The sequence below is a fragment of the Ammodytes marinus genome (genome assembly GCF_949987685.1).
Source record: "Ammodytes marinus genome assembly, chromosome: 13".
In the NCBI taxonomy this organism is placed as follows: Eukaryota; Metazoa; Chordata; class Actinopteri; order Uranoscopiformes; family Ammodytidae; genus Ammodytes; species Ammodytes marinus.
Genome location: NC_137217.1, coordinates 1,263,914 through 1,291,236, shown reverse-complemented (window position 1 = coordinate 1,291,236; position 27,323 = coordinate 1,263,914). Strand labels below are relative to the sequence as shown.

At 41.2% G+C, this 27,323-nt stretch overlaps 1 protein-coding gene across 1 annotated transcript in view; it reads left to right on the top strand.

The window, feature by feature from the left end:
- snrka (SNF related kinase a) overlaps positions 1-27,323 on the top strand; it is a 77,634-nt gene that overhangs the window by 13,961 nt on the left and 36,350 nt on the right. The window contains exons 4-5 of the mRNA XM_080038877.1: positions 20,026-20,238; positions 26,268-26,399. Coding sequence (XP_079895003.1) covers positions 20,026-20,238; positions 26,268-26,399 — 345 coding nt within the window. The remainder of the gene's footprint in view (positions 1-20,025; positions 20,239-26,267; positions 26,400-27,323) is intronic.

Here is a 27,323-nt window from a genome sequence, read left to right as displayed (position 1 = left end):
TCCGATTCCAGGAAGCCCCACGGTGGCTTTCTGAGAAGAATGGCCCAGATCAGATGGCAAGTCACATCTTTTATCCAAGTCAGTTCAGCATCAACAAGAATGTTGTGTGTTTCAATTGGCAGTCAGGTGAGGGGGAGGGGGTTGGGCAGGGCTCTGCGACAGACTGTTTACTGCTGCAGGGGGGGTATCCAAGGGAGGGGGGGGGGGAGAGCTGGGGAGGCACAGTCTGAGTGCTCTCCAATAAACATTTGAGGAATCTAATCCTAGACATACAGGAGTAATACAAGATAAATACAATGTTTCCTATTGCATTAATAAGCATTCTAACATTTGAGTCCGGAGCTATATCATATGCAATATTTGCCATTACAATCTATTCAGTAAAAACTACTATTCGGCAAAGTTAAATTATTACGTGATGTGTTAAAATATAATCTTGTAAAATGTAGTTTTTGGCATGAAATATTAATACAGTTATTCAAGGGGATGAGATGTTTTTTTATATTAGCATAAAATAGCCTAAATAGAGGGAATTATGACCAGTTGATCTTCCTAACACAGTGCCCTCTGTGGGAAAAAAAGGTTGAAAAACATCAGTTTTGAACAATCCAAGAGTTTAAATATTAGAAGGCAATGCAGAATGTAAGAGCCTTACTGCATTATATTCCATTATCAAGTCAGGTCAACTTTATTTTTAATTTCTGCAGTATGTGCCAGCGCAATGGAAATGACATTTCTCCTCAACCTTCTGTATAGTCATGCTGTTGTGTGCTTCAAACCTGGCAAAGAAGCTGTTAAGGTCATTCAGCATAGAAGTGTCACCAGAAACGGGCTGCACCAGTGTTACTGATTGGGGGGCGCTAGTGGTGTAGTGGTTACAGAGGTTCAAATAAAGACTTTCTAATATTAAGATACAGAAATCTACATTTTATAGAGCAGCGATAACTGCCCCCTACGAACAGCGTATTTCATGGTAATGTCTTCGAGCTTTGAGAGAGGTGGCTGAACAAGTGATTGTTTTTTTCCTTATTTGTTAAAACTTAAGGGGGCACCCTTAGCTCAGTTGGTAGGGCGTCCCCCCCCATGGGCCTCGGCCAGCAGCGGACCCGGGTTCGATTCCAGCCCGCGGTCGTTCTCTGCATGTCACTCCCCTCTCTGCCCCATTTCAACTCTGTCTCTACACTATCAATAAAGCATAAAAAATGCCAAAAAAATATCTTCTAAAAAAATAAACTTAAAGTGCCTTGAAGGAATAGCATATTTTCCTTGTGATCCAGTAAATTACATTAGTCTTCCATCGTTGAAAATATCTATTATCCTAACGGCCTCCACACACATCCTGTGTCTACTTCTGGAGCGCTTTTCTCAGACACACATACAACGTCTCAACTGCTGCTGCTGCTGCAGCGCTGCTTTTAAAAGCCCTATCTTTCTACATAGAGTTTTCATAGATAATTCCCATTAAAAATGAAGTTCTTTAGTGTCATTTATGATGCATATGATTTATATTTAGTCTAATATTGAGTCTGGACAGTAATCCGTGCGCCCAATAGTTTTTTTGTTTTTTTTGTCACATTTTCGCTTGTTGGAAGTTTTATTTTGAAAGGGACACACCAGGAAATGGTGAAACTACAGCGTAAGCTGCCGGTATGATGTCAATATGACTCAGCAGAGTATTTCTCTATCAGTTAAAGCAGAGAGACCCGAGAGAGACGCGCAGCTCTCAGAAAAAAATAGGCGAGCCTCCTGAGGTAAAGGGGAGGGTCGCTGCAGACCCGTCTGCAGTGCGTCTGATGTTGGATGTGTGGCCGCTCTAGGTTGATTACACGGTCAGTGAGAAAAAGTCAGACGCAGACGCGCAGTAGACGTGCAGTAGAGGTAGGATGTGTGTGGAGGCCGTTATCAATCCCTTGTTCGCCCATACTTTAAACCCAGCGTATCCCCTCCCTGTAGGGCTGTCCCGAATACCATTTTACAGGCTTCGAATACTTGTTGGATTTTCCGCGCAAGTATTCGAATACTCGTTCAAAAAAAAAACACCATTAAAAACAACATGCACGTGGGGGATCCTTCTCCTCCGCATTTTCTATTTTTTTTTTTTGGTACGTAGCACCTTTTAGAAAATGGGCCGCGCGTAACGCAAATTGCGCAGCACGCGGCACATAATCACGTAGCCAACATCAAAGAACAGCGAGTGTGGCAGTTGTTGGCAGTATAGCCTACACGGTTGCAAAGTTACATTGATTCTAGCAGCGAGTGAAGCGGAAGAGCGAAGAAAGAAGGAAAGAGAGAGAGAGAGCGAGACAGACAGACAGACAGACAGACAGACAGCGAGAGAGTAAGTTGCTAAAATGTGTCGCTACATGACCACCAGTGTTAAAAACCCTCTGAGCCCTATCGTAATTTTATTTTATTTAATCTAGGCTATAAACCGCAACCTCCGTGCCGTTTTTCCTCTAGTAGACTACAGAGTGTGTGTGTGTGTGTGTGTGTCAGTGTGTGTGTGTGTCAGTGTGTGTGTGTGTATTTTCGGGAACTTTGAAAAATGAATCCATACTGTTAGATCCGATGTTGTTCTTTATTGCCATATAAAATCCGTTTTCATCGCGTATTTTAGTTAGGGATTTATGCTAATGGCCTGTAAGCATGTGGGCATTAGCATAAATGCAGGGAAAGGGAAAAAGCCTATGGACTTTTTAGAGCATGAATAGTTTCTATTATGTATAACTTATATTTATTTTATAATTTTCGCATCACTTATTGACTCCCAAGACAAAGAAGTGTTTTAAGCAATAACAAGCTCAATCAATTTGCCTTTTTATGTCATATCAATAAATAATTGTGAGATATTTTTAGCTTTTTTACTGTCTAATTGACAATTTCCTACATTCAAACGACATCACTGCAGCACACATATTCTGATAGTCCAGGTTGTGACCCAAATAAATGATAGCTTGACAGCTATGCATTATATTAGGGGTGTAACGGTACATGTATTTGTACCGTACCGCGACGGTACAGGCACGTATTTGGTGTTACAGAGGTGGACCGCGGTCCGTTCGTGGCGTACATAGCGTTATATGCAGGGTTCGTACAGATGCTTGAAAGTCTGGAAAATGCTTGATTTTCAATCGATTGTTTTCAAGGTTTGAAATGTGCTTGAAATCTGAACACTGTGCTGGAAAATGCTGGATTTTCTCTTTATTGACCAGTGTCGTAATTCATCAAATTCTTTCATTTTTTTATTCTGTAAATAAAAAAAAAAATCTGTCGCAATGTTTTCTTCGCCGCCGTCTTGTATGCACGAGTGCAGTTGCTCCCCGTGTTTTCTTTCCTGGGACACGCGCCACACCTGGCGATCGCTCCAGGAATTATCCAGAACCACGAGTCGCTGCTCATGGACCTATTGCTCCCGATACTTCCATATCAGATATCCGTTTCCATTTGGTTATGACGAGGCCCTAATAACCGACAGGCATAGGCTACTGTACGGTCTGCTTTAAGTACCTCCAGCTGTACACAATGGGGGAATCGGCACTTAGAGTTCCTGCCAAAGGTAAATCAGTTGAGAATTTTTTTTCGTTAAAACGTATCGGACTATGTCACTCTGGTTGACTGTTCAATCATGTTCTTCTTTGCAAGTTACACCAAATCCCGAGTTTGTATGTGTAATTGACTTGTTGATACAAATAAATAGCATGCTAAATTGATGCTCAACACCGTTAGCAATTAGCTGACCAGCTAGTTTTCAATAATGTATTGCTCCAAATTCATGTTGTTAGCTAGATAACGTAAGCTTGGGGGTTACTTCATTGTAACGTGATGTTACACTCATGCGAGGAAATTGAGACCTCCGCGAACGTTTGGAGACAGTTTAGAGACTCCCTCGCGACTGCAGTCTCCAACTTGTCGCAAACTGTCGCAGCCCAGTGAGATACGGGCTTAACAGACATGAGTGCCGTGACTTCCTCTTTCTGAACGCGCATTAACGTTATACTTTGATGTGCACTGTGCATTCGAAGCGTGAGGCGAGCCCCCTCCCTGCACCTTCTCTATGTGTGTTGATAGCGTGCCAAGTTTCCGCTGATAAGAATTGTGTCCCCGCCGGCCGGTGAGCGCGCAATCGCGCATGCATCAAACATATTAACGCTTCAATTTCACTCAAGTAAATTCAGAAGTTCTTTGGATCGTTTTGTACATTGTTTTTGGTACATTTGTTTGAAAATTAGGTTTGCAAAGTTATTAATGGCTCATCCGCCAATAAAAATGCTTTTATTCTTCTGTGTAATTAACTGTATCCTATGTATTGCACATTTATAGCACTTTTCATAACACAAATTAAGGTAGCATAGAGGAGGGAGCCTACTAAAATAAAATATCTGGGTTGGTCCCCAGATGTTTTTATTTTAGTAGGTTGGTTTGCATTGGTGTTGAACTGTTCCCTACTTGTTTTCTTCTTTGAATAAAGCCTAATGCTGCTAGTAAAATACCACCAGCCACTCAACCCTCAATAGTAGACATGATATAGCCTAGAATAATTACCTTTATTACAGTTTAACCAAATGTTTTAACAATAGGCTACAGGAGATATTTGAAAGCACTACACATGCATTGTAGGCTATTCAATTAAATTTGTGTCAGCGGAACCGTGAATGTTCTCCTTTTTTTCATTAAAATGAATGCGGAAAAGGCACACATTGCTTCATAAAAATTCACCAGAATGCAGGAAATTAAGTGTTTAATGCTCAAAGATTTTTGGGGGGGACCCCCAGACCTCCACTTCTAATGTGTCCACACCCAATGTTTACTTAAAACTTGTCCTACGACTTTGCAATTCATGAATTAGTTTATTTTAATAAGATTTTTGATGTTTTATCACATTTTCCAATTGTCTTTATTTCTGATTTATTATAAACAATATGTAAACTTGCAGGACACTAGCAAAAATAATTGGCTGGGAGAGAGGACACTGCAGCAGCACTGATATAGAGTGACAATATGCTCCATCTCATGTGATATTGCTCAAGTATAGTCATGTTGTTATTAACCTGATAGATGGTCATTTTTGGCATATGAACTAAACTGATAAAGGTCTCCTTAGGGCCATACTGCAATTTGGTGATTGTCCATACACATTATATTATGAACACTCCCATTTTACAGATAAGGCAATGTATGAAATCATAAGCATTTATTTATATACTGTATATATTTAAAGCTTCGGCTTCCTTAAAAAAGTTGACATTGTATCTTGAAAGTGCTGGAAAAGTGCTTGAATTTTACTCTTAAAAAGCTGTACGAACCCTGTATATGGCGAATGTACAGGCTTGTTTTGCTGTGTGGCACTTAAAACTTGTCGTCGGAGTTCCCCCCGGACCATTTAGCCTCCGGCTCGGCTCGCACGTGCGCAGTAGCAGCCAGCGATTGAGAGTCTCTTATCTCCATGGTGAGCATGAGGGTCAGGCAGTGTTGCTAACTTAGCAACTTTGTCACTATATTTAGCGACTTTTCAGACCCCTCTGGCGACTCTTTTTTCAAAATAAGCGACCAATCTAGCCGCTTCTTCTGGTGTTATTGGCGACTTTTGGAGACCCTGGCTGTCGCTAAAGCATGTATCGCTCTTAACTTCTAAACGAGCAGCAGGTGACTCCGCGGCCACTCCCCCCGTCCCAGAGCACTGACAGGCGGCCGAGTTCTCACGCAGCAGTCAGAGCAAGAGATAAACAGCTCTCCACTCTAGTGTTCCGTTTGCATCACTATTAGCAGTTATAGTAACCCTCGTTTACGGTCTATCAGTAGGCCTAGTGCAAATAAAGATGTTATACAGTGCTATCGAACAGAGAGCGAACTGCATGACGAAAGTCAACAGGAAACCGGAGCTTGCAGGCGCCCCCCTGTTATTCAAATCCCGTTTGAGAGATAATTTAAGATTCCAGGTGAATTATGAAAACAGTGATAGACGTTTGGAACAATGTCGGTTGTTTCACTGCGATCGCCTATGCGGCAACACATCGAACATGCATTTTAGAAGGCACCAAAATAAATAAATAATAAAAAAAAAAATACGGGCGATAGTGTATTACAGAACAGTTAGTGGCGTTCGGAGCGCAGAATCTAGGTCTACTATATAGCCTATAGGCTACTGACGAAAATCACACAACACATTGCATCTATTTATTAACAATATTTATGAATTTAGGCTATATTTTGCTGCTCCAACTCAAATTCAGCCCAGCCAGGCGATAGTTAAGTTTCAGTTTCGTTTTCATCTCCGTGGTATACAGCCGTTTGGACCAGCTGATCGGCTCCCGACAGCAGGAGTCAGTCTGCGTTCCAGTTGTACTGGGAAGTCGGATTTATGGTGCCAGTGATAACTGAACTAAATGATAAAATAAAGCGATCTTCTCCTTCCTATATCTGTCTATCTTTATCCCTCCACTGCACACTCAGTCACTACTATCCATGCTAAAAGGAAGCAGGATTATATAACCTCATTTAGCACATTATTTTTAAATATTTTATATTATATATTTATTTATTTTCTCCCCCATCTAATTTTGACGATTTTTAGAAAAATGTGTTGGTCTGTAAGCGCTAAGGGGGCATGTTTAAATAAAACCTGTGAACCTTAACTTTTAAATGTATTTTATTTCATGTTTCTATGTGCTACACATGCTTAGATATTAAGGTTTTGGTAGACTTGACAATTCATACAATTTTTTCAGAAAACCCTCAGGCATTAAGGACATGCATCCTAGATTGCCATAGTCATCAATGGGTTAAGAGAGCTGCATCAATATTTTCTTTTTTTAAAGTCAAAAAGACCCATTAATAGCCTACTGTATATTTTTTCATTGCAATTTTAGTTTATACTGAACCTACACTAGTATTTAATAAGTATTTTATTTATTGGAGAATTGCAGCAGTATTTTTATATTTGTAATGCATTTTATTTGTATGTTACATACTGTCAGCTAGTTACTGACAGCTAAAGCTGTTCATTCTCCCTTAACTATGAACCGTACCGTACTGTACCGTACCGTGACTTCAAAACCGAGGTACGTACCGAACCGTGACTTTAGTGTACCGTTACACCCCTACTATGCATTATAGGGGTGATGAATGCAATCTTAATAAGAGAATAAATCCAGGTAAACCTAAACATCTCAAAAATGTCTTAGGGCTCAAAGGTTAAAAGGCTGGTACAAGCTCTTAAGGGATGCACTGTGCACAATGTATATATACATAGTTAAATAATATATTACATTTGCAGATGAGTCTAAAAAGCTGGGTGAAAAAGAAAGGCAGACGGGGACAATGGAGGAGCTGAGGTTAGTAAAGCAAATTAGGGAAGCAAACTTTCAAGCTAATGAGAATTTTCTTTTGGATTTGAATGCATAATGCTAGGTGATATTATTTGAACATTACAAATACATGTATATAGGGTAATTTGAAGGAAACAAATAAGATTTCTAGCATTTCTTACTTGTTGTTTAAGTGCTCAAGTTTATTACAGAAAATACAGGTAGAACAAGTAAGAGAGGAAAGAGAAGTGACAGAGAAGCAAGGAGAACAAGAGAGAGAGGGTGCAGTGGTAGATCCTGAGAGGTGTTTTGTCCAAGATTGCAGGAGATTTAATTTTTGAACAATGTGTCTTATGTAAAAAACAGTGTGTAGTGTTTTGAAAGAAGTGTGTTGGAGAATTTCAAACACAGTGCAAAGCTGTGTGTTTGTAGGGTTGGTGCTTTTGTTTAGGGCATGGTTACAAAAGTCAGAGGTTGTAATGCTTCGGGCATAGCAACCACTTTTAGTGTTTAAGCAGTAGGCAAAAATCTGTAAATAAATTGTGCAAATCATTTTTGCCTTGTGGCATTTTTTGTTTAAATATTAATTTCTATACAAAAATGTCAAAATCTGTAAATGAAGACACAAAAGGCAAAGTTACAACACCAATAATCCTATCTACAGTAATACACAGGACTGTGTGAATAGGATTTAAGTGCATATTCTCCTCTCAAAGTGCACCAGATTCATGGATTCCAATGTACAGGGTACAAAAAAAATTCGGCCGGGGGGGCATGCCCCCGGACCCCCCTACAGGGTTTGGGGACCACAGCACCGCTGCTGAAAAAAATCCTGCGGGAAACACTGAAAAAAATATTGAGATATTGATTTTAGCCCATATCGCCCAGCCCTAACTGAGAAGATAGCATTATTTGAAAAAGAACACCACATTTTTAGGTGAGCAAAAGTATTGGAACAGATACACTTAAAATAAATTTAAGTAAATAAGACTTAACATTTTGTTGGAAATCCTTCGCTTGCAATAACTGCATCAAGCCTGTGACCCATTGACATCACAAAACTTTTGCATTCTTCTTTTGTGATGCTTTTCCAGGCTTATTAACAAATTGGCCATAACTCATTGACCATAAATCCTATCGTCATAAAACTTGCTGGTTATGTGCAGAATACATGTGGTAGCATGTCCCTCGAAGCTTGTCGAGATTAACCCATAGGGGGCGCCACAAATGCGAAAAGCATTATTCAAAAATGCAATGTTTGACAGGCCACGCCCCTTTCCCACTCACTCTGATTGACTTGGCATTTCTTACACATGTACAGCTCATAGTGCTCTACAATAAAGCCTCTTGGACCATAGGGGTCAGCCATGATTATTTTTCTTCCCAAATTTACATGACCTGAAATTCAGTCAAGTGACATTTACTTTGTGGATTTCCAACCTATCATCACCAAATTGTGTACACAGCATCAGGGGACCAACATACACATGTAAATAAAGTTTTAGCTAGATAGCTGAAAAAAAAATGGCGGCCCTTAACGAAAACGTCTTCGTGAGAGCGGCCATGATTGCGGCAAAGATTGCAACCTTCAATTGGCCACAACTTGGGGCTCGTATTTGGAAAGCACGCGGCGGCGATTAGTAGAAGCGTTCGAGCCCGGCCGACGGGTGGGGCGCCTGCGGGGCGGGCGGTCGGCACCGGATGGCCCGTACATTCAAAATCTCTGCGGGATTTTCTAGTATTGACATGTAAGTCAAAAAGTCAGATATATTTCTCTCTCTCTCTCTCTCTCTCTCTCTCTCTCTCTCTCTCTCTCTCTCTCTCTCATTGCCCCTCATTTACTAATAAGTGAGTGGAAATGTTCTTACTTGCCACAAAAAAACTTAAATAACGGAGTTGTTAAACGTTAAACGTTGTGTCGCATAAGATACAGTGGAACGATCATATTCTTTAAGCCTTGGTCTGAGGAAGTTCTAAATTTGTTCTCAGAATACAAAGAAATTCAGAGAACGAAAATATTGATAAATAACAGCCCAAATCTGTGCATAGGCCACTCACTATTTATAGGGGAAGGTGGGGTGATTTGTGCAACTTTTTACTCAAAGTGATTTTAAAGTGAGGCCTTGACAGTTATGTCTCCAACTCAAATATGTACATATATTTCAGGATGTTGTGCATCCCTGGCAATAAAAACTTTGGATCTGGAATAAACTGTTTAAGAAATATAGCTTTCGGAAAAAAAGTTGTCTTGTCGCACAAATCACCCCACGTAGTGGGGTGATTTGTGCGTCATTGTGTCACAATGACAAAGTCACCATCATCATCTTTCTGGCCATCTGAACTCTCATAAGTGGTGTCGTTAAGTGGAATTGAGATGTCACTCTCTTCTGAGCTACTGTAGACAATCACTTTCTTTTGGTGACCAGCGTATACAGCCATGCCACTGGCACAACTCTCAGAAATGTGCTTTGCACTAGTTGCTCCGTGCTTGTGGAACCAACTGCCACCTGACAAATGTGATTCCCCCTACATTTCTGCCTTTAAATCAAGGCTCAAAACCCATATGTACACCCTGGTGTTTCCTCCCCATTAACCTCTGCACTACTTACTTACCTCTGCACTACTATCTGTGTTTATGTGGATGTATGGGCTTTACGTCTTTTATTTTGGTTATTGTTATTTTACCTTCATTGTTTACCTACTGAATGCACTATGTACAGCACTTTGGACAGTGCAAACTGTCATAAATGTGCTTTTATAAATACATTTTACTTACTTACTTACTTATAACTCACCCAGGCCCTTGCGCACAAATCACCCCATCCCCAGAATTTTGGATAATAGGCATGATGCAGCAATTTAGGGTTGACATTGTGCTAACTATATAGACTCAAAGTGTAGCATACCAAAGCACTAAAACATGTGTCAAATGTTTTCAAACGTGTCTATAATTGTTCAGACACAATAATCAAAAAACCTTGATCATGGAAATTTTACTTTGAAAGGCAAAACACAGTTTTTTTTAGCTTAAATGTGCTTATATCTTATTCCTTGTGTCTCCCTTCTTTACAGGATGAGTCAAATGGATGGCTCTTCTTAAATATGTGGTCACATTTCCAATTTCTTCCACGGTTTTCTAGAAACAAGGGGTTTTGCAACTTCCAAAATGCACAAATCACCCCACCTTCCCCTATATGTAAATGAGGGCCAGTGTTTTACTTTTAACCGAACTAAGATCCCCCTTTAGGCTTAACTGGGGGAAATTGAACAATCTGAAACTGGAAAAAACATGTAGGCTACAGCTGTATTTCATGATTTTTTTTTTTATCTCTATCTCTCCCTCTTTTTTTACATTTGTTTTACTAAACTAAGATTTAGGAACAATCTGTATCAACGTATGTGCCAATCTCATAAACCCTAAATAATATCTTAGCCTTTCCACAAAGCCATATGTGATTTTAATGTTTCAAGTTTGCAGTTTCCGATTTTATTGTATGGGTCCTGAAGTAGGCCTAGGTGTCTACGCATTGATTGACAGCTGAAAAAGTACATGTCCTGATCAGTTTGATGGAAACGTTGTGATGTTTGAAAGAGTTTAAGCAGTAGGCCGCCTAGTGAATGTAAATACATCGGGGAAGGGCTGACGGTGACTCGGGTCGTAGCATATTCCATCGGTTCGTCTCTTCTCCGGTAGAACCCTCTATTCAAGGGATAGGGCGAACGCGCTGCGTTTATCAGTGGATAAAAAGAGAGAGGCCGCGGGTCACGGGACGCGCCCGGTCCTTCTCGTGTCCACCACAGAACATCTGTTAGTGTCATCCTGCCTGTTGTGTCATTGAGGCGGAACGCGCCGCGTCAATTAAGCGCATAATATTAAAAAAAAAAAATCCCCGAATAATAACGGGACTATTCGGAAATTAGCCGTATCCGTATCTAACTCATTATCCGTGCTTATCAGAATACATATTCGGATTCGGGCTCATCCCTATTAGACACATCACACACAAACATATACAGACACTCACACACACACACACACACACACACACACACGCACACACGCACACACGCATACAACGGACAAAGAGGAATTGTTAATTCAACTATTTCTTTGAAAAATACTCCTGCAAACAGTAAACAGCAACAGTAAACTACAATGACCCGGTGAGATTGACAGAGAAAAGAGGAAATGTTACACTTGTCTCACTGATGTTCTGTCTAACCCAAGCTCATTCGAGTGATACAGACTAATCCGTCAATCCGCTTCTGTTTCAAAAGCAACATACAAAATTACTAGCCAGAGCAGACACGCTTTCTACACCTGAGCGGGATGTTGTTTTGAATAGAGCATTTATGACCTGCCTAAAATCCATATAACTCCGTGGTAAACTTGTAATCCTTAACCCATTGATGACTGGCAATCTAGGATACATGTCCTTATCTCCTGAGGGTTTTCTGAAAAAATACTACAAATTGTCAACGTCTACCAAAACCTTAAAGGTCACATATTATGCTAAATGCACTTCTTAAATGTGTTTTAACATATCCATGGGTCCACGGTGTGCCTAGAGACTGCCAAAATATTTAAAAAAAACAATCTCTCCTTTTCTCACTCTCCCCCTTTCTGAAACCCCCACCCCTCCCCCCCAATATACTCCAGTCAGAATTCTCGCCGACTATAACGTCACAGTCGGCACAGCCACATCCCCATATTTTCTTTATATGTCCATGCTTCCCCCCCACATTAGTAACCAGAAACTTCCACCGTGCAGTAGTCTATAGCCCCTTTTACACAGAGATTGCGGCATATTGACGGAACAACATCACTCCAATATGCCGGTTTTGCTTGCTTCTGTGTTATTTACACAGAACCAAGCAACGCCGGCCTGCTGGCGCATCAGTAGCCCCTTTTACACAGCGTCCGGAATGAAAGAGGTGCTTGTAAACAGCGTCAGGTGTGACGTAAACATTTAGCGCCGCGCCGGTCAGCTACTTTACAACAACAACACTGGCCGGTGAATTGAGAGCAGAAGTGCTGGAGCTTGCAGTAAGAGGGCCGTATTTTACTGTCCCCACGATGTGCCGGTTGATCTCGCGACGCGCTGAGTCCAACATCTCTGGGACTGTTAACCAAACTGACAAAAATCACTCCGCTGCTCACTGCTTCACCTCTGTGTCTGTCTGTCTGTCTGTGTGTGTGTGTGTGTGTTTGTGTGACAGGTTTGCTGTGAGCGAGTCTCTTTGTAAGGGCAGCGATCTGCCAATCAGACACACATACACACAGTGTGTGAAGTCACGTTACTGTAGACAGAAATAAAGTGTGGATATACGCTCAGACTTAGGATAATAATAGCGGTGGCGATCCGGTCGCAGCCTAGCTTAGCCTAGCCTAGCTTAGCCTAGCTTTCCCATTGTACAACTTCCCCTGGGCAGAAATAGACTCATACACTCTGCAAAATGAAGCGTGGGGGTTTGGATTGAGCAGCGGACCTTATGATCAGCTAGATTATACGCCGTTCCTTTTATTTGGTGATTTTTACTGGACATCAGGCCGCCGTGGTTAATGTTAAACACACGTCCTTCAACTGCTAACATGGTCGCATGTTTAGAACGTAGGCTATGGAACGTCAAACGCCCCCCTGTTCCGCAACAACAAGCTGGAGCATTTAAACAGAGAGGCGGGACTGATTGTGTCGGGAATCTTACTACCCCCCGAGGTAGTAAAATTCCCAGAACAATCTCTCGCACCTTTCTTCCCTCCTTCCGCAACGGTCGCATTTATACAGCAGGGCGGAGGGCCGAAATTCCAGCATATTCCCGGCTTTCACTGGCTGTGTAAAAGGGGCTTATGATACCCCCCCCCCATTTCTTATTGGTCCACGGCACCAAGATCCTCTGGAAAAATTTCAGAGCGACAGCCATGTTGTTTTCCCCGCTAAGCGACAAGATGCCCGTAGTGCAGCAAACCATGCAGAGTGTTGCATAAACCAACACAGAAGCATTCTGCTCATAATACACAAATTTATCTTAATCACAGCAGTCTTAATAATGTCGCGTTCATAACGAGACAAATCTTAGGGAACTACTTGTGTAGTAATTCCATCGGTGAAACTAAAAGGAATTTCCTCAATGGTTGTTTGCCTGTTATTTACCTAGTGTAGCATGTAGCTTCGGGAGTAGCACCCAACGTTTGCTTCCATTACACTAACTTAGCTTTCCCATTGCAGTTTAATAATGCCTCGTTTTTAACACCACAAAGGGTGGGAAGTTATTCCTGTAGAAATCAAACTTTGAAGCTACTGTTTTCACTTGTTTTAAATCGTCTGAGTGTTATTTTTAGCCGTTAGCGCACATGTTGCTTTGGATGTAGCACCCAACGTTTGCTTCTATTACTCTAACTTAGCTTTCCCATTGGAGTTTAATAATGCCTCGTTTTTAACACCACAAAGGGTGGGAAGTTATTCTTGTAGAAATCAAACTTTGAAGCTACTGTTTTCACTGGTTTTAATCATGTCAGGTCATGTCAAACTGTTCAAAGTATGGCTTCACTTCGGGTAAACACTGTGTTCGCAGTCACGCAGTGTCTCTCTAGTATCACAAGAGCACAGCAGAGACGGTGGGAGGGCCCGGCAGAGAGGTGGGAGGGGCCAGCCAGATGGCAGGCTGCAGACACCAATATAGGTCATCTGGAGACCAGAGGAACATCAGGGTATAGAGCAGGGGTCCCCAAACTACGGCCCGCGGGCCAAATGCGGCCCCCTTTTTATTGGCCCGCGGCCGATTTTAAAAAGATAATGTAATATGGCCCTTTGAATTTTTTTATTTTTTTTTAAAAAAAAATCTGCATTTCTTAGTTAACCCACTAGTGCAGGGGTGTCAAACACTGATTGATTGGCCCGTGGCACATTTAAAAAAAATATAATGTAATATGGCGCTTTTAATTTTTAAATAATTTAAATGCACTCGTTATATTACAGAGAAATATGTCCCATAAAAGAAAATGAGCAACAAGCCCATCCCAGAGGACCCTGCATAATATTTTATTTTAAATTAATATTATTATGGAAAATCTATGCGTCCTTCTCCAATAGCTTCTAATTCATCTGACACAGTGTCTCCATTTTTTTTTCATACAAAATTCTTCAGATTTAGCCTCTTAATTTCCCTCTCAAAGTGCACCAGATTCATGCATTTCGCTTTAAAAACTTTAAAAAATCTCCCGGGGGGGCATACCCCCGGAACCCCCTAGGAGGGTCGGGACCTCGGCTGGATACTATTTTCACCCTGCTGGACATTGGACGCAAAGGCAGAAAACACTGGGTGTATCATTGGCATATAAACAAGAGGGGAAATGTGTCTGTTTAATGTGCAAGGAAAGTGTTGCCGTGAAGAAGGATTACAATTTACGAAGACACTATGAAACTAAACATCAGGGGCCGTATTCACAAAACATTTTAAGGCTAAGAGTAGGTCCTAACGTGCTGATTTAGGAGTAACTCTCAAAAATAAGGGGCGTTTCACTCCTAATTTTAGGACTCCTAACTTTTTAAGATAAGTGTAATTCACAAAGCATTTTAGCGCTAAAACTAGCTCCTAAATCTATGAAAAGCTAGGAGTCCTCGAGAGGACTCCTAAGTCACTAAGAGTAAATCACAGACACTCATTTGATGGCATTTTGGAGAGATTTAATGCTAGTGAGCTTTACAAAAGGTACCTTAATAGCTGTAAGGGTTTAATGATCTTAGTAAAGCTATGTTTAGAAAGTATAGACACATTTATATCTATTATATTTATATAAAAAATTATGTATTAAGTTCCTTTTCCTGCAGTTGCTTTGGGTTTACGATGCACTGAAAGTTACTGTTGGTGTCACGTTTGGGTTTAATTTGTTACTAGAGTAGGCCCATATGTGGCGCTTCCAACTCCTCCATTCCACAGGTCCGCTACTGTATAGTTGCGTGTCTCGCCTTTTTCCTTCCGCATGCACTTTACGATTTCGCCAGTTGTTGTTTCTAAATTGCGAATTTCCTGGTTTGTCGCTGTCTGACTATTGCGGCATAGTCCGCCGTTGAGGGAAATACAGTGAGAGTGCATGGCGTGCAGCTGTTCAATGAGGATATTTTTTCCGATTCAAATCATTGTAACATTTTAAATTAATAGACCTATGTGGCGCTATTGTAGGTTAATTGTGAACGAATGTGTGGGAAACCCTGCAGTATCTTGGTTTCATGTTAAATCAGTGTCACTTGTCATTAATTGTATATAAAAACTCTTCACTTTAATACAGCGACACAATATGGATATCTCCACAGTGTTTCTATCATAAACTCACTCTTAGCTCTCATTCCCTCTCAGCCAATCACTGTGGGCATAGAAGGTATGAACATGACATCATCCATAGCAACAGGGTCAACACCGCCCTCTATTCTCAGCTTAGGAGTTCCTCCCATTCCTTAGTAAAAGTTGATCTTATCAGCTTTGTGAATAGGTTTTAAGAAATTACTCCTTACTAAGAACTTTTAGTGCTCCTTAGGAGTACTCTTAGCGCTAAGATAAAATGTTTTGTGAATACGGCCCCAGAGCAGCTACATGTCCTGATAAATGTGTTATTTTTGCAAAGTGGCCCGGCCCTTCGTAGATTTTTCTGTATGTGGCCCTCAGTGAAAAAAGTTTGGGGACCCCTGGTATAGAGGCTTGCTACAATAAATGATCTGAATGGGTTTTTCAGCAAACATTTAAAAAAATAAGTATTAGGGACTACTTAGACCATATAAAATTGACAGCAAAGTGCATAATATGTGAGCTTTAATATCTAAGCCTGTGTAGCACATAGAAAGATGATATAAAATACATTTAAAAGGTAAGGTTCACAGGTTTTATTAAAACATGCTCCCATAGCACTTACATACCAACACATTTTTCTAGAAATCGTCAATTAGATTGGGGGGGAAAAAATAATAATTATATAAAATACTTAAAAATAATGTGCTAAATGAGGTTATAATCCTGCTTCCTTTAAGCATGGATAGTGGAGTGGAGAGAGAAGGATAGACCGATAGAGGGAGGAAGAGATGGAACGCAGACTGACTCCCTCTGTCAGGAGCCGATCAGCTGGTCCAAACGGCTGTATAACACTTATAGGCCTTTCACACCAAAATGAACCAAGAGTCAGTTCCAGGCTGGTGTTGGGGTCAGTTCAAAACTGGTTACAGCCTTATCCCAGTTATGAACCGGTTGGTTTCACATCGACCGGAGACAGCCATGGAGCCGGCAAGAGAGCAACGTCATGACGTCACTGTAAACGTGTGTGTACGTCACCCGACGCCGCTGCTCTTGTGGCTAACGCTAAAGCTACCGCTAGCTTTAAGCACAACAACAGCGGCGAATACGTCTTATTTTTACACTTGTTGGCTCTCGCTTTGCTTTCTTAAGCAAACAGGACCCATACAGCGTATTCTCGCCGGTCAATTTGATCGCTACGTTCGGTAATTATGTTATGTTTACGTCTCGTAGTAGCGGTGTTTTTAAATATGGCGGGCATGAGGTTTGAGTTGCTCTGGTTGGTCAGGATAATCCCTCCCCCAACCGTTCGCGCAAGCAGTTCTTATCAAACCCTGCTCAATCCTGGGGTATGAGTTCCCCCTGTTTTTACGGCCCGGAGCAGGCTCTCTGGCGGTGTGAAACCAAAACACTGGCTCTAACTCCGAACAAGCCCAGAACTAGCGCCGATTTTGCGGCGGTGTGAAAGGCCTATTAGATGAAAACGAAACTGAAACTGGCTGGGCTGAATTTGAGTTGGAGCAGCAAAATATAGCCTACAAGTAAAGTGTTGTGTGAATTTCGTCAGTAGCCTACAATAGAACTTGATTATGCGCTCAGAACGCCACTAACTGTAATACACTATCGCCGATCGGCTTCTTTTTTTATTCATTTATTTATTGATTGACGTGATTTTCGGCAAACCACACAACATTCTGGTGGTCCCGTGGTTTTTAAAAATCAAACAAACCCACTTCATGTGTATTTGAACAAATGACGGTGCATTCTATGTTGCATGCGCCATGAAAATTAGATAAAACAACAATGCTACGCTACGCAGCAGCCGGCAGGAGCTACAATGTTGCGTTGCGCAGCAGCAGGCATCAATGGGTTAAGAAAAAAACAAATAGTTCTGGAAAAACATTTAGTTTTCTTAATAAAGATTTACTCGCTCAGAGCAGACACGCTTCTTTCTACATCTGATGGGAATTATCTGGGTTTCAAAATGAGGAATGACCGTGTCGAAGCAGATAAGCATATAACATTAATCCCTATCCCCCAATGTTAGGCCAATTATTAAAATTAAACAATCTCAGTTTCCCTCACCCGTTCTTTTAAAAAGCCGCAATTTCCACAGGCCGGCCAAAAGCTCCTCCACTCCACCCTGCTTTCAGTAGAGGTTTTTTAGGCTGGAATATGTTTGAAACCAGGGCAACCACATCAGCGTCCAGGTCCGGGCTGAAGGAGGTTGTCGAGCTAGTCCTGCTATGCAGCGCCATTTCTGTTGTGAGAAAATGAGACGTAATATACTGTTTTAAAGCAAAGTGTATTTAATCAAACAAACAGAAGCTTCATGTTCTGTGGATCCCAGAACATGGAGGTTCATAACTGATCCAGGCTACATGGTTGCTGGATGGGTGAGAATGACAACGTTCTGACCGCAAGTCACAAAGCCCCTTCACTATCAGCATGTCTTCTGTTTTCACGAGTTCAACGCGGTTAAATAAGAGGACAGAAAGCTTGTAATTTACAATACTTGGAACCCCAAGCTTACACCAACCGTTTCATGAACGTTAGTGGCATTAATTTTTTGTTACAGACTACAGTAAGGTTGTATGCATCAAATTGTACCGGAAGAGCTATCTACTTGGCTAAATGTCACTGTTGACTATTGGCTTGGCATGCTTACAACAACGATTTCGGCGCGTTTTCTTGGAAAACATGTGCACGAGTGAAGTTCTCAAATCAATTGCGTCTGAACGTGTTAACTTTTTAAACCAAAAACAGGATAAAATGTCACGTTTTCACCGTGTAAAGGGCCCCTGAAAGGTTTGTTGATTACATTTGTCCTGTGGGGAGGGGGATTTGGGTGTGAGAAATACAATGTTTCTCATTACACTAATAAGCATTTGAGAAATCTAACATTTCAGTCAGGAGACATTCCATATGCAATATTTCTTATTACAGCACACAGCTAAGATATCGAAGAAGTTGCTTCATGACAACTCGGTGAATGTCCTAGAGTGGCTCAGCCAGAGCCCAGACTTGAATCCCATTTAACATCTCTGGAGGGGCACTCCCCATCCTGCCTGATGGAGCTTGAGCGGTTCTGTTTTAAAGAGGAATGGCCGAAACTGGCTTAAAATAGGTGTGCCAAGCTTCTGGCGTCATATTCCAAAAGACTTGAGGCTGTAATTGCTGCCAAAGGTGCCATAACAAAGTATTGCACAAGGCTGTGAATACTTATGTACATATTATATATATATTTATTTTTTTCTAATAAATTTGCAAACATAAAAAAAAAAAAAAATTCATGATGTCATTACGGGGTTTTGTGTGTAGAATTTTGAGAAAATTAGAAAATTACAGGCTGTAACATAACGAAATGTCGAAAAAGTGAAGCTCTGTGAATACTTTCCGTATGCACTGTACAGTAAACATATTTTTTCTTTTAGTTTCCCTTTTAACAGTAGGCAAAACTTTCAATAAAGCACAGATTTTATCATTCTTTAGCTTGGATTAACATTGTATTTTACAGTATGCCACTGACAGCAAAGCAGTCACTTGTTCAAATCTTCATGGTGGTTTAATCTTATCATATGATTTCACGGATCAGTTTCATCTCTATCCTTTCCCTGAATTTTGTTGGTCAGAAAGTCGGTTTTCAAGGTCTTCCATTTTTGCTGTCAAACTCTCAACTTGTTCTCTCAGTTGTTTGGTTGTTTTATTCAGCACTGAGGCGTTGTCTTCCACCACTCCGATGCGCTCTTCCTCCTCCGTTAATCATCCTGGTTTTTGCTTTAGCTCACTTTCAATAGATTTAATTGACTGAATCGCTGTGTCAAATTTTGATGCTAAGTCCTCTTCCAGCTCTTATTTTAAACTGAATTGCAGCCAAAATTTCAACAGAGGGTTGGACCGGCTGCGATGGGTTTTTGCCCTCCTCTTGTTCCATGGCGAAATGTAGTTGCGAGGGAGGTGGCGATTCTTCTTAAGAACTCTTCATATGCTTTTTAGTACACCTAGGCTTTAGTCACTCAATTATGACTGATTCAATTATTTCTCTTTTCTCTCTTCTCCTGCTTTTTAAAGGGTTATAACAATATTAGAGCAAAGCGACAACTGAGTCACGTCTGATCAACACCGCGCCATCACCAAAAGTCACGTCATTCCCCTTTCTACCCCATTTCATCTTTTGTCTCTCCACACTGTCAATAAGGCATTGAAAATGTCCAAAAATAAGCGACAAACCAAACGGTGAGGAATCAGACATGGTGATTAAAGTTGACACTGCTTACATAGGAAACTGCAGTTCGCTGAATTCAAATCAATGATCATTGTCATGAAATATTTTTTGTTTATCCAAAGGTTGATTTGATAAGAGAAATTCAAAATGTGTGTCCTATCTCTTTAATCATTTCTCTCTTCCTATCTCTGTCCTCTCCTCTCGTCATGGCCTTAGTCTGATAGACCGGATGCTTCAGAGAGATCCCAAGCGACGAGCTTCCCTGGAAGAGATTGAGAGCCATGCCTGGCTGCAGGGGGTTGACCCATCCCCAGCCACCAAGTACAACACTCCATTAGTCTCCCACAAGAGTCTGTCAGAGGAAGAACACAACAGCATCATCCAGCGCATGGTGCTAGGAGACATCGCCGACCGAGAGGCCATAGTCGAGTAAGTGTACATACTGGAGAATAGAGCTCAAAGGCAAAACAAAGAATACAAAATAAGTGAAATAAATATACAGTGTTTTCAAAGTATAAAATAAATGCAAGTAAACTGTGCCTTATAGAAAGAATAGTGATATTGACAACTCATATAGTGACAATTCTTATTGCACATTAAAGTACTAGTATTGCACATGACAGTGACCATTATACGTATCTCCTTCATAGTATTTTAAACTAGTGCTGTCAGTTTAACGCATTATTAATGGCGTTAACGCAAACCCATTTTAACGGCGTCAATTTTTTTATCGCGCGATTAACGCTTGTCATGGCCTAGGAAACGTTGTGGTTTTTTCACAAGCTGTTGAATCAACTAGTAATGTTAGAACAACTGAAACACCACAAACTATACATATGGCTCGCATTTAAGTTACTGTCAATTCAAACGGAACATGTCCTACAGCGTAATTTCACATTAAAATCATTTAACTGGCAAAACGGCGAAGTCAATTCTGACTTTTATTTTGAAGCAGAAACCGGATCCTAGCACTTCCTAGCTCAGCTGCGCAACCTTCACTAGTCTTCCGTGTGTGACTCTGAGACCCATGCTCTGAGTCTACGCGGAAAAGAACAGAAAAGAAAGCTTGTCATTTGCAGAAGTCTTACTTATAACCCTGCGCGCACACCAAAACTTCCATGAATGTTAGTGGCAGCCGCCAGTCATTCATTTTCACTTTAATTTTCGCTACGAAGGGAGACTGAAGCCTCGGCTGCAGCAGCGCCATGGCAACCACCTGTGTGTCCACTACACACACAGTCTGAAATAAGCCGTGGATGAAAGACTCCCAAAACATTTAGGCCTACAACAACCAGTTTAATGTAGCCTTAATACTAATTTGTTTTATATACCCTATGTTGTTTTATGGTTTGGTTTTTAAATCAAAAAAGAAGTTCCAATATGTTGTGAATGCTGTTCAAGGGTTGGGTTGCAGGGGGTGGGGGGTCTATATTGTTATTTGCACTGAATTGCAAATTATGATATTTTAGAAGAAATACACTGAATTACAATGGTGTAGACATCATTGTAATTCAGTGTATTTCTTCTTAAATATCATAATTAGAATGGGTGTGATAAGAGCATTAAAATGAGAAAAAATAATGGGACAAAAAGAAGTCAAGGGACATTCAGGCTAGAATAAATAAAAATGCGATTAATCGCAAGTTAACTATGACATTAATGCGATTAATCGCGATTAAATATTTTAATCGTTTGACAGCACTATTTTAAACATGATATTGCAGTTGAAATTAACTTTATTGTAAACGGTAAATGGACTACACTTACAGGGCTGTACAGTGCGACAGTTTTGATCGCATTTGCTACTGAAATTGATCACGTGCGATGATGAATACGAATCCATTCGCACCTGTGCGACAGGTTGAAAATGAGGAGAGGCTGTCTTTGAAACACAGAGGAGAGATGCACAACACTGCTTAGAGGGCTCTACATTAACACTGCGGGTAAATGAGTCTTAGGCGAGTAAGTTATTGAGTCCACCCTCCACTTTGGCTGGTGAAAGATGTGTGCTCGGGATCTGTGCTCGTGCAGCGATTCTAGGAATAAAAACTTCACGGCTTCAACGGCAATTACCGGAAGGAGACGGCACATTACCGCAGTTAAGTTAGCGCGTGTACAAACAGAACATTTCCTGTGCGCCTTCACATTAAAAGCCTGTTTCTAGCCAAACGTGAGTTGACTTTTATTTTGAAGCCGGTAAGAACAGGAAGTTAGCGCTTTTTTCTAGCTTGAAAGGCAACTCCTTTAGCTGCAGAGAGCAGTCAACAGTAGCCTAGTGTATTTAAACAAAGTTTTAAATAAGCCACTGAAAAGCTACTCCCAACACATTCACAACAACCTATTTAATTTATCCTAAATTGTACCAATATGTATACTTATTTATTTAATAGGCTATGTTTAATGTTTTAAAGTTTGGTTTTAATTAACAGAAGGACATTATAATAATAATTCTGAATCAGCAAAAAATTGCAATTGGCAGGTTAATTCTTTTTTCTAAATTGCAATCAGTGCACCCCTATTCATGTTTCTACAATTATTACTGCACACACTAGGATATCATATTAATTGTGAATCTCAAATGAGACCAGGATGACATGCTCAAAGGTAATTAGAGCAAAATGCAAGGGTTAAGGTTATGCAAGTTTTCAATCATAGCCTACTTTGTGTGCTACCAAATTTATTTTTGTGCTACTGAATTTTTTTGCTTGCTAGCACCAGTGCTACCACCTAAAAAAATAAGCGTACAGCCCTGACTTATAGAGTGCTTCGTCCTGATAAAAATCACCAAAGAAAAGTAACAGCGGTTTATCTGTCTGATTATAAGGTCCGCTGCTCAATCCAAATCCCCACGCTTCATTTTTCAGAGTTTGTGAGTGTATTTCTGCCCGGGGGAATTTATTCAATGAAGTGGCAAAGCTAGGCTAAGCTAAGCTAGGCTGTGTCCGGATCGGCGCCGCTATTATTATCCAGCAGCCTGAGTTTATCTCCACACATTATTTCAGTCTGCAGTAACGTGACTTCACACACTGTGTGTGTGTGTGTGTGAGGACACGATCAACCGGCACATCACGGGGTCAGTAAAAGACTGCAAGCACCAGCGCTTCTGTTCTCAACACACCGGCCAGTGTTGTTTACATGCAGCTGACCGGTGCGGCGCTAAATATACACGTCACACCTGACGCTGCTTTCAGGCACCCCTCTTTCATTCCGGAATGTGTAACGCTGTATAAATTGGCACACTGATGCGCCAGAATGCCGGCTTTGCTTTGGTTCTGTGTAAATAACACAGAACCAAACAGAGCCGGCATATTGGCGCACTGTCGTTCCGTCAATATGCCGCAATCTCTGTGTAAAAGGGGCTTATAAGCGGCAACAAGCGCAGTAGGCAGAGAGAGATGGAGGAAGAATAGATTATTTGTTCCCCTTAACTTTATAACAACTTTAGCGCGATCTTGGAAGGAAAAGCATTGCTTGGCTAAATGCTAATGTTAGCTTAGCTGTTTGTGTACGTTCGCTATGAGGCGCGGCTATTGACTATCAACGGTGACTGGCTTGCATCATGGGAATACACAGTCAATAATGGATTTAATATGGACACGAAAGACTATAAATATTGGATCTTTGTATGGATTTATAAGTCCCCGAAAAGATGCACATTCAGGGATGAATTGAAAAGCTCCTGTAAACTTAACTATGGCACAGAGGACAGCTGATTTGGAACGGAACAAAAGCTGTTCGCTTCCACAGGGAAAAGAAAGGAATTCCGACGTACTTACCGCTCAAAAGTTTTAAATCATCAACAAACTACGCAGATTAATGCCTCGTGCCACAAGGTCAGTTTCAGGGAGTACATTGGGATTATTAATGTTGGTTTTGGTGGTGTGGTTTTTTTAGAACGAGTATTCGAATACTCGCTCAGAAAAGACGATTATTCGAAGCCTGTATGTAAAATGGTATTCCGACAGCCCTAGTCCCGAACTCTGAAGTCGTTCCATCAGTAGCCCGCGGACCTCTCTTGTCAGGCATGGCTTCTGGTTAGCCCGGGTGGTGATGGTTCTGGTGGTGCAATGCATTTGCTAATGTAGGAGGTGACAGTGTCAGAGTACTCCTCAATGTCTGTGTGGTTGTGGTAGGTGGCTGCCTGCTTGAACATCTACCAGTCAGTGGTGTCAAAACATTCTTGAAGTGCTCAAAGGCCCCCCTCTGGCTAGGCACGTACCTCCTTCAGAACCGGTTTGGTGACTTTCACCTTTGATCTATATGCTGCCGATGTCGGGGAGTAGAGGGGGGAAGCCTTGCATGCACCCTTTGATTGATGTGTTAACCATGTCCAGAGTGTTACTTTCTCTTGTGGAAAAGTTCACTTGTTGGTGGAATTGGAGGAGAACAGTCTTGAGATCTGCATGATTAAAATCCCAAGCGGTGATGAAAAATCCATCTGGGTTGGCTGTCTGTTGCTCACTGATGCCGTTATAAAGTTCCCAAAGTGCCTTTATTCTGTCAGCGATGTTGGTAGTTGGTGTGATATACAGTGCTGTGAAAAAGTATTTCCCCCCTTCCCGATTTCTCATATTTTTTCATATTTTTCACACTTAAGGCTGGGGTGACAATTCTGCAAAGAAGAGTGGGACAAAATTTCACCAGAGCGATGTAAAAGACAGTTATCGCAAACGTTTGGTTGCAGTTGTTGCGGCCAAAGGTGGCACAACCTGTTATTAGGTTTAGGGGGCAAATACTTTTTCACATGGGTGAAATAGGTTCTGAATAACTCTTTACATTCAATAAAAAGAATGAAAATTCAAAATCTGTATTCTGATTTCCATTGAGTTGTCTTTGTCTTAAATTATAAATTATTTGATGATCTGAGAAAAATAAGTGTGACAAACAAGCAAAAACTGAATAATTCAGGAAGGGGGCAAATACTTTTTCACAGCACTGTATCAGGCGACAGGCAAAGTTGCTTATATCTCTCGGTTGAAAGAACGGACAGCACTTTATGATCGTAAACTCTGCCAGCGGTGAACAGTGTTTACATACAATTGCACATTCTATTCCAACTCCAAATATGAAGAAACATTTGTTAAATGTTTCTTCATCTTTACAGAAAGTGAAGAAAAAGTCAACGACCCCAAACACACCAGTAAGCGAACAAGATCTTGGTTCCGGACCAACAAGATTAACGTTATGGAGTGGCCAGCCCAATCCCTGGACCTTAATCCAATAGATAACGTATGTGGTGACATCAAAAATGCTGTTTTTGAGGCAAAACCAAGACATGCAGAGGAATTGTGGAATGTAGTCCAATCGTCCTGGGCTGAAACACCTGTTCACAGGTGCCATAAGTTGGTCGACTCCCTGTAACACAGATGTGAAGCAGTTCTCAGAAACAGAGGTTATACAACTAAATATTAGTTCAGTGATTCATAGGAAAGCTAAATCTTCATGCATTTTTCACTTGATACAGTAAATGTTTGAGTTGTAAAGAAAAACAGTCTGATATTCCTTTTTCTTCACTTTTTGTAAAGATGAAGAAACATTTAACAAATGTTTCTTCATCTTTGGATTTGGAATAGAATGTGCAATGTCCCCAATGCATTTGCGTGTTTGGAAATAAAAGCTATTATTAGGATTTTGATCTTTACTCACTTTTTTAAACACACTGCTATTATTTTGAACACAACTGTACCACAACAGTGTCCCGACACCAAGCATCACTGATATACGCACAGACTCCACCACCTTTCTTCTTTCCTCCTTTCACAAGGATTCTGTCCGAACCGTGGCACGTGAACCGCTCAACCTGAACGGCTGAGTCCGGGATGCGGTCGGTCAACCATGTCTCGGTAAAAATATAGGCACAGCCCTCCATTACGTCGCTGTGAGCAGACCTCAGCAGCTGTATTGTCCAGAGCCCTTACATTCGCCAAGAGAAGAGTTGAAAGAGCTAGCCTGTATGGCATCTTAGCCAGCCTTGCTCTAATGCCTCCGCGTTTGCCTCATTTCTGTTTCCTCTCGCACCTCTTTTGGCATCTCCTCTCCGGGGGGAAGCTGGCCGGGGAAGTAATCCTAACTCCTGCCGCCCGCGTCTGGTAATAATTCCTCTTTCTGTCAATGTCCAATAAAAACTGACGGCTGTTGTTGTTTCTATCCGTAGAACGTCCGTACACGCTGCCATATGTTTAATGTTCAATCAAGAAAATAATCTGCAAATGAATTGATAATGAAAATAGTCCTTGGTTGCAGTTGCAATAATCTTGTGATGAAGTGTTTAAGATGATAATTGTGAGATTTTACAAATGGGTTTAACTGATGACACAGAGTATTGTTTGAGTATTTTTGCATTGTCTCTGATGTTCAGCACATGTGTTGCCATAGTTTAGGCCTTATTGTCCTTTCCTCTATCGGTCCCACAGCATGATTTTCATTGGTATATGTCTCTAATGTGACTGTTGTTTCAGAGCCCTGGAGACCAACAAATACAACCACATCACAGCCACATACTACCTGCTAGCAGAGCGCATCCTGAGGGAGAAGCAGAAAGAGGTCCAGACCCGCTCCTCCAGCCCCAGTAACATCAAGGCACACTTCAGGTAAAGAACAGTACAATCCTGCAATAACAAGGTTTGGCATGAAAACATTGACATAACAGCTTATATCCCAACTAAAAGTGAGACCTCTTCCATGTTGCCTGTGCAGGATGTATTTTTTTGTGAACTAAAGAAGAGCTTGTGTAAGAAATATTACTGCTCATTATCATAATGGCTTCTTCCTCTTCATTGAATGTGGTATTTGGTGTTTTGTGCCCCCAACAGTGGGATGGCTCCATTTGGGGCACAAAACACCATCGAGCAATGAATGTATTGTCGGGCTACACTGTGTCCCGCTGCTATGATTCTTACGTAGCTGCCGTGGTGAAAGCATAGACTGTTTATAAGGGCCAGTGCCGTTCAATGGTTCTTGGCGCTGCCATCGTCGTCCGGCCTAAACCCTGTCTACCAAGTTAGGGTTCTGTCGGCAGTGGAAACGCAAGATATATTGCTGTTCCTTACCAAACCAAATTGTGCTGCTCAATGGAAAAGAGGCAATAGTATGAGTTGAGAAAAGGCTAATTGACCTATCTCCCAAGGTTACATTAGGATTCTTGGTTCACTGGGCCTCCAACTGCTGGGGAACAGAGGGAAACAGAGCAGTGGGAAATTATTTGAACCACCAACAGGTTATTCACAGTATTTAAAATCATATTAAGTAATTAAAATGTTCCATAATTATTCCCCAATCTCTTGTGAGGTAAGTGAAAGGGAATGTTTGACTCCAGCCTCTTATCATAATGAAAAAGTGTACCTCTTATCATAGGCAGGGCTGTACAGTGCGACAGTTTTGATCGCATTTGCTACTGAAATTGATCACGTGCGATGATGAATACGAATCCATTCGCACTCTTGCGACAGGTTGATAATGAGGAGAGGCTGTCTTTGAAACACAGAGGAGAGATGCACAACACTGCTTAGAGGGCT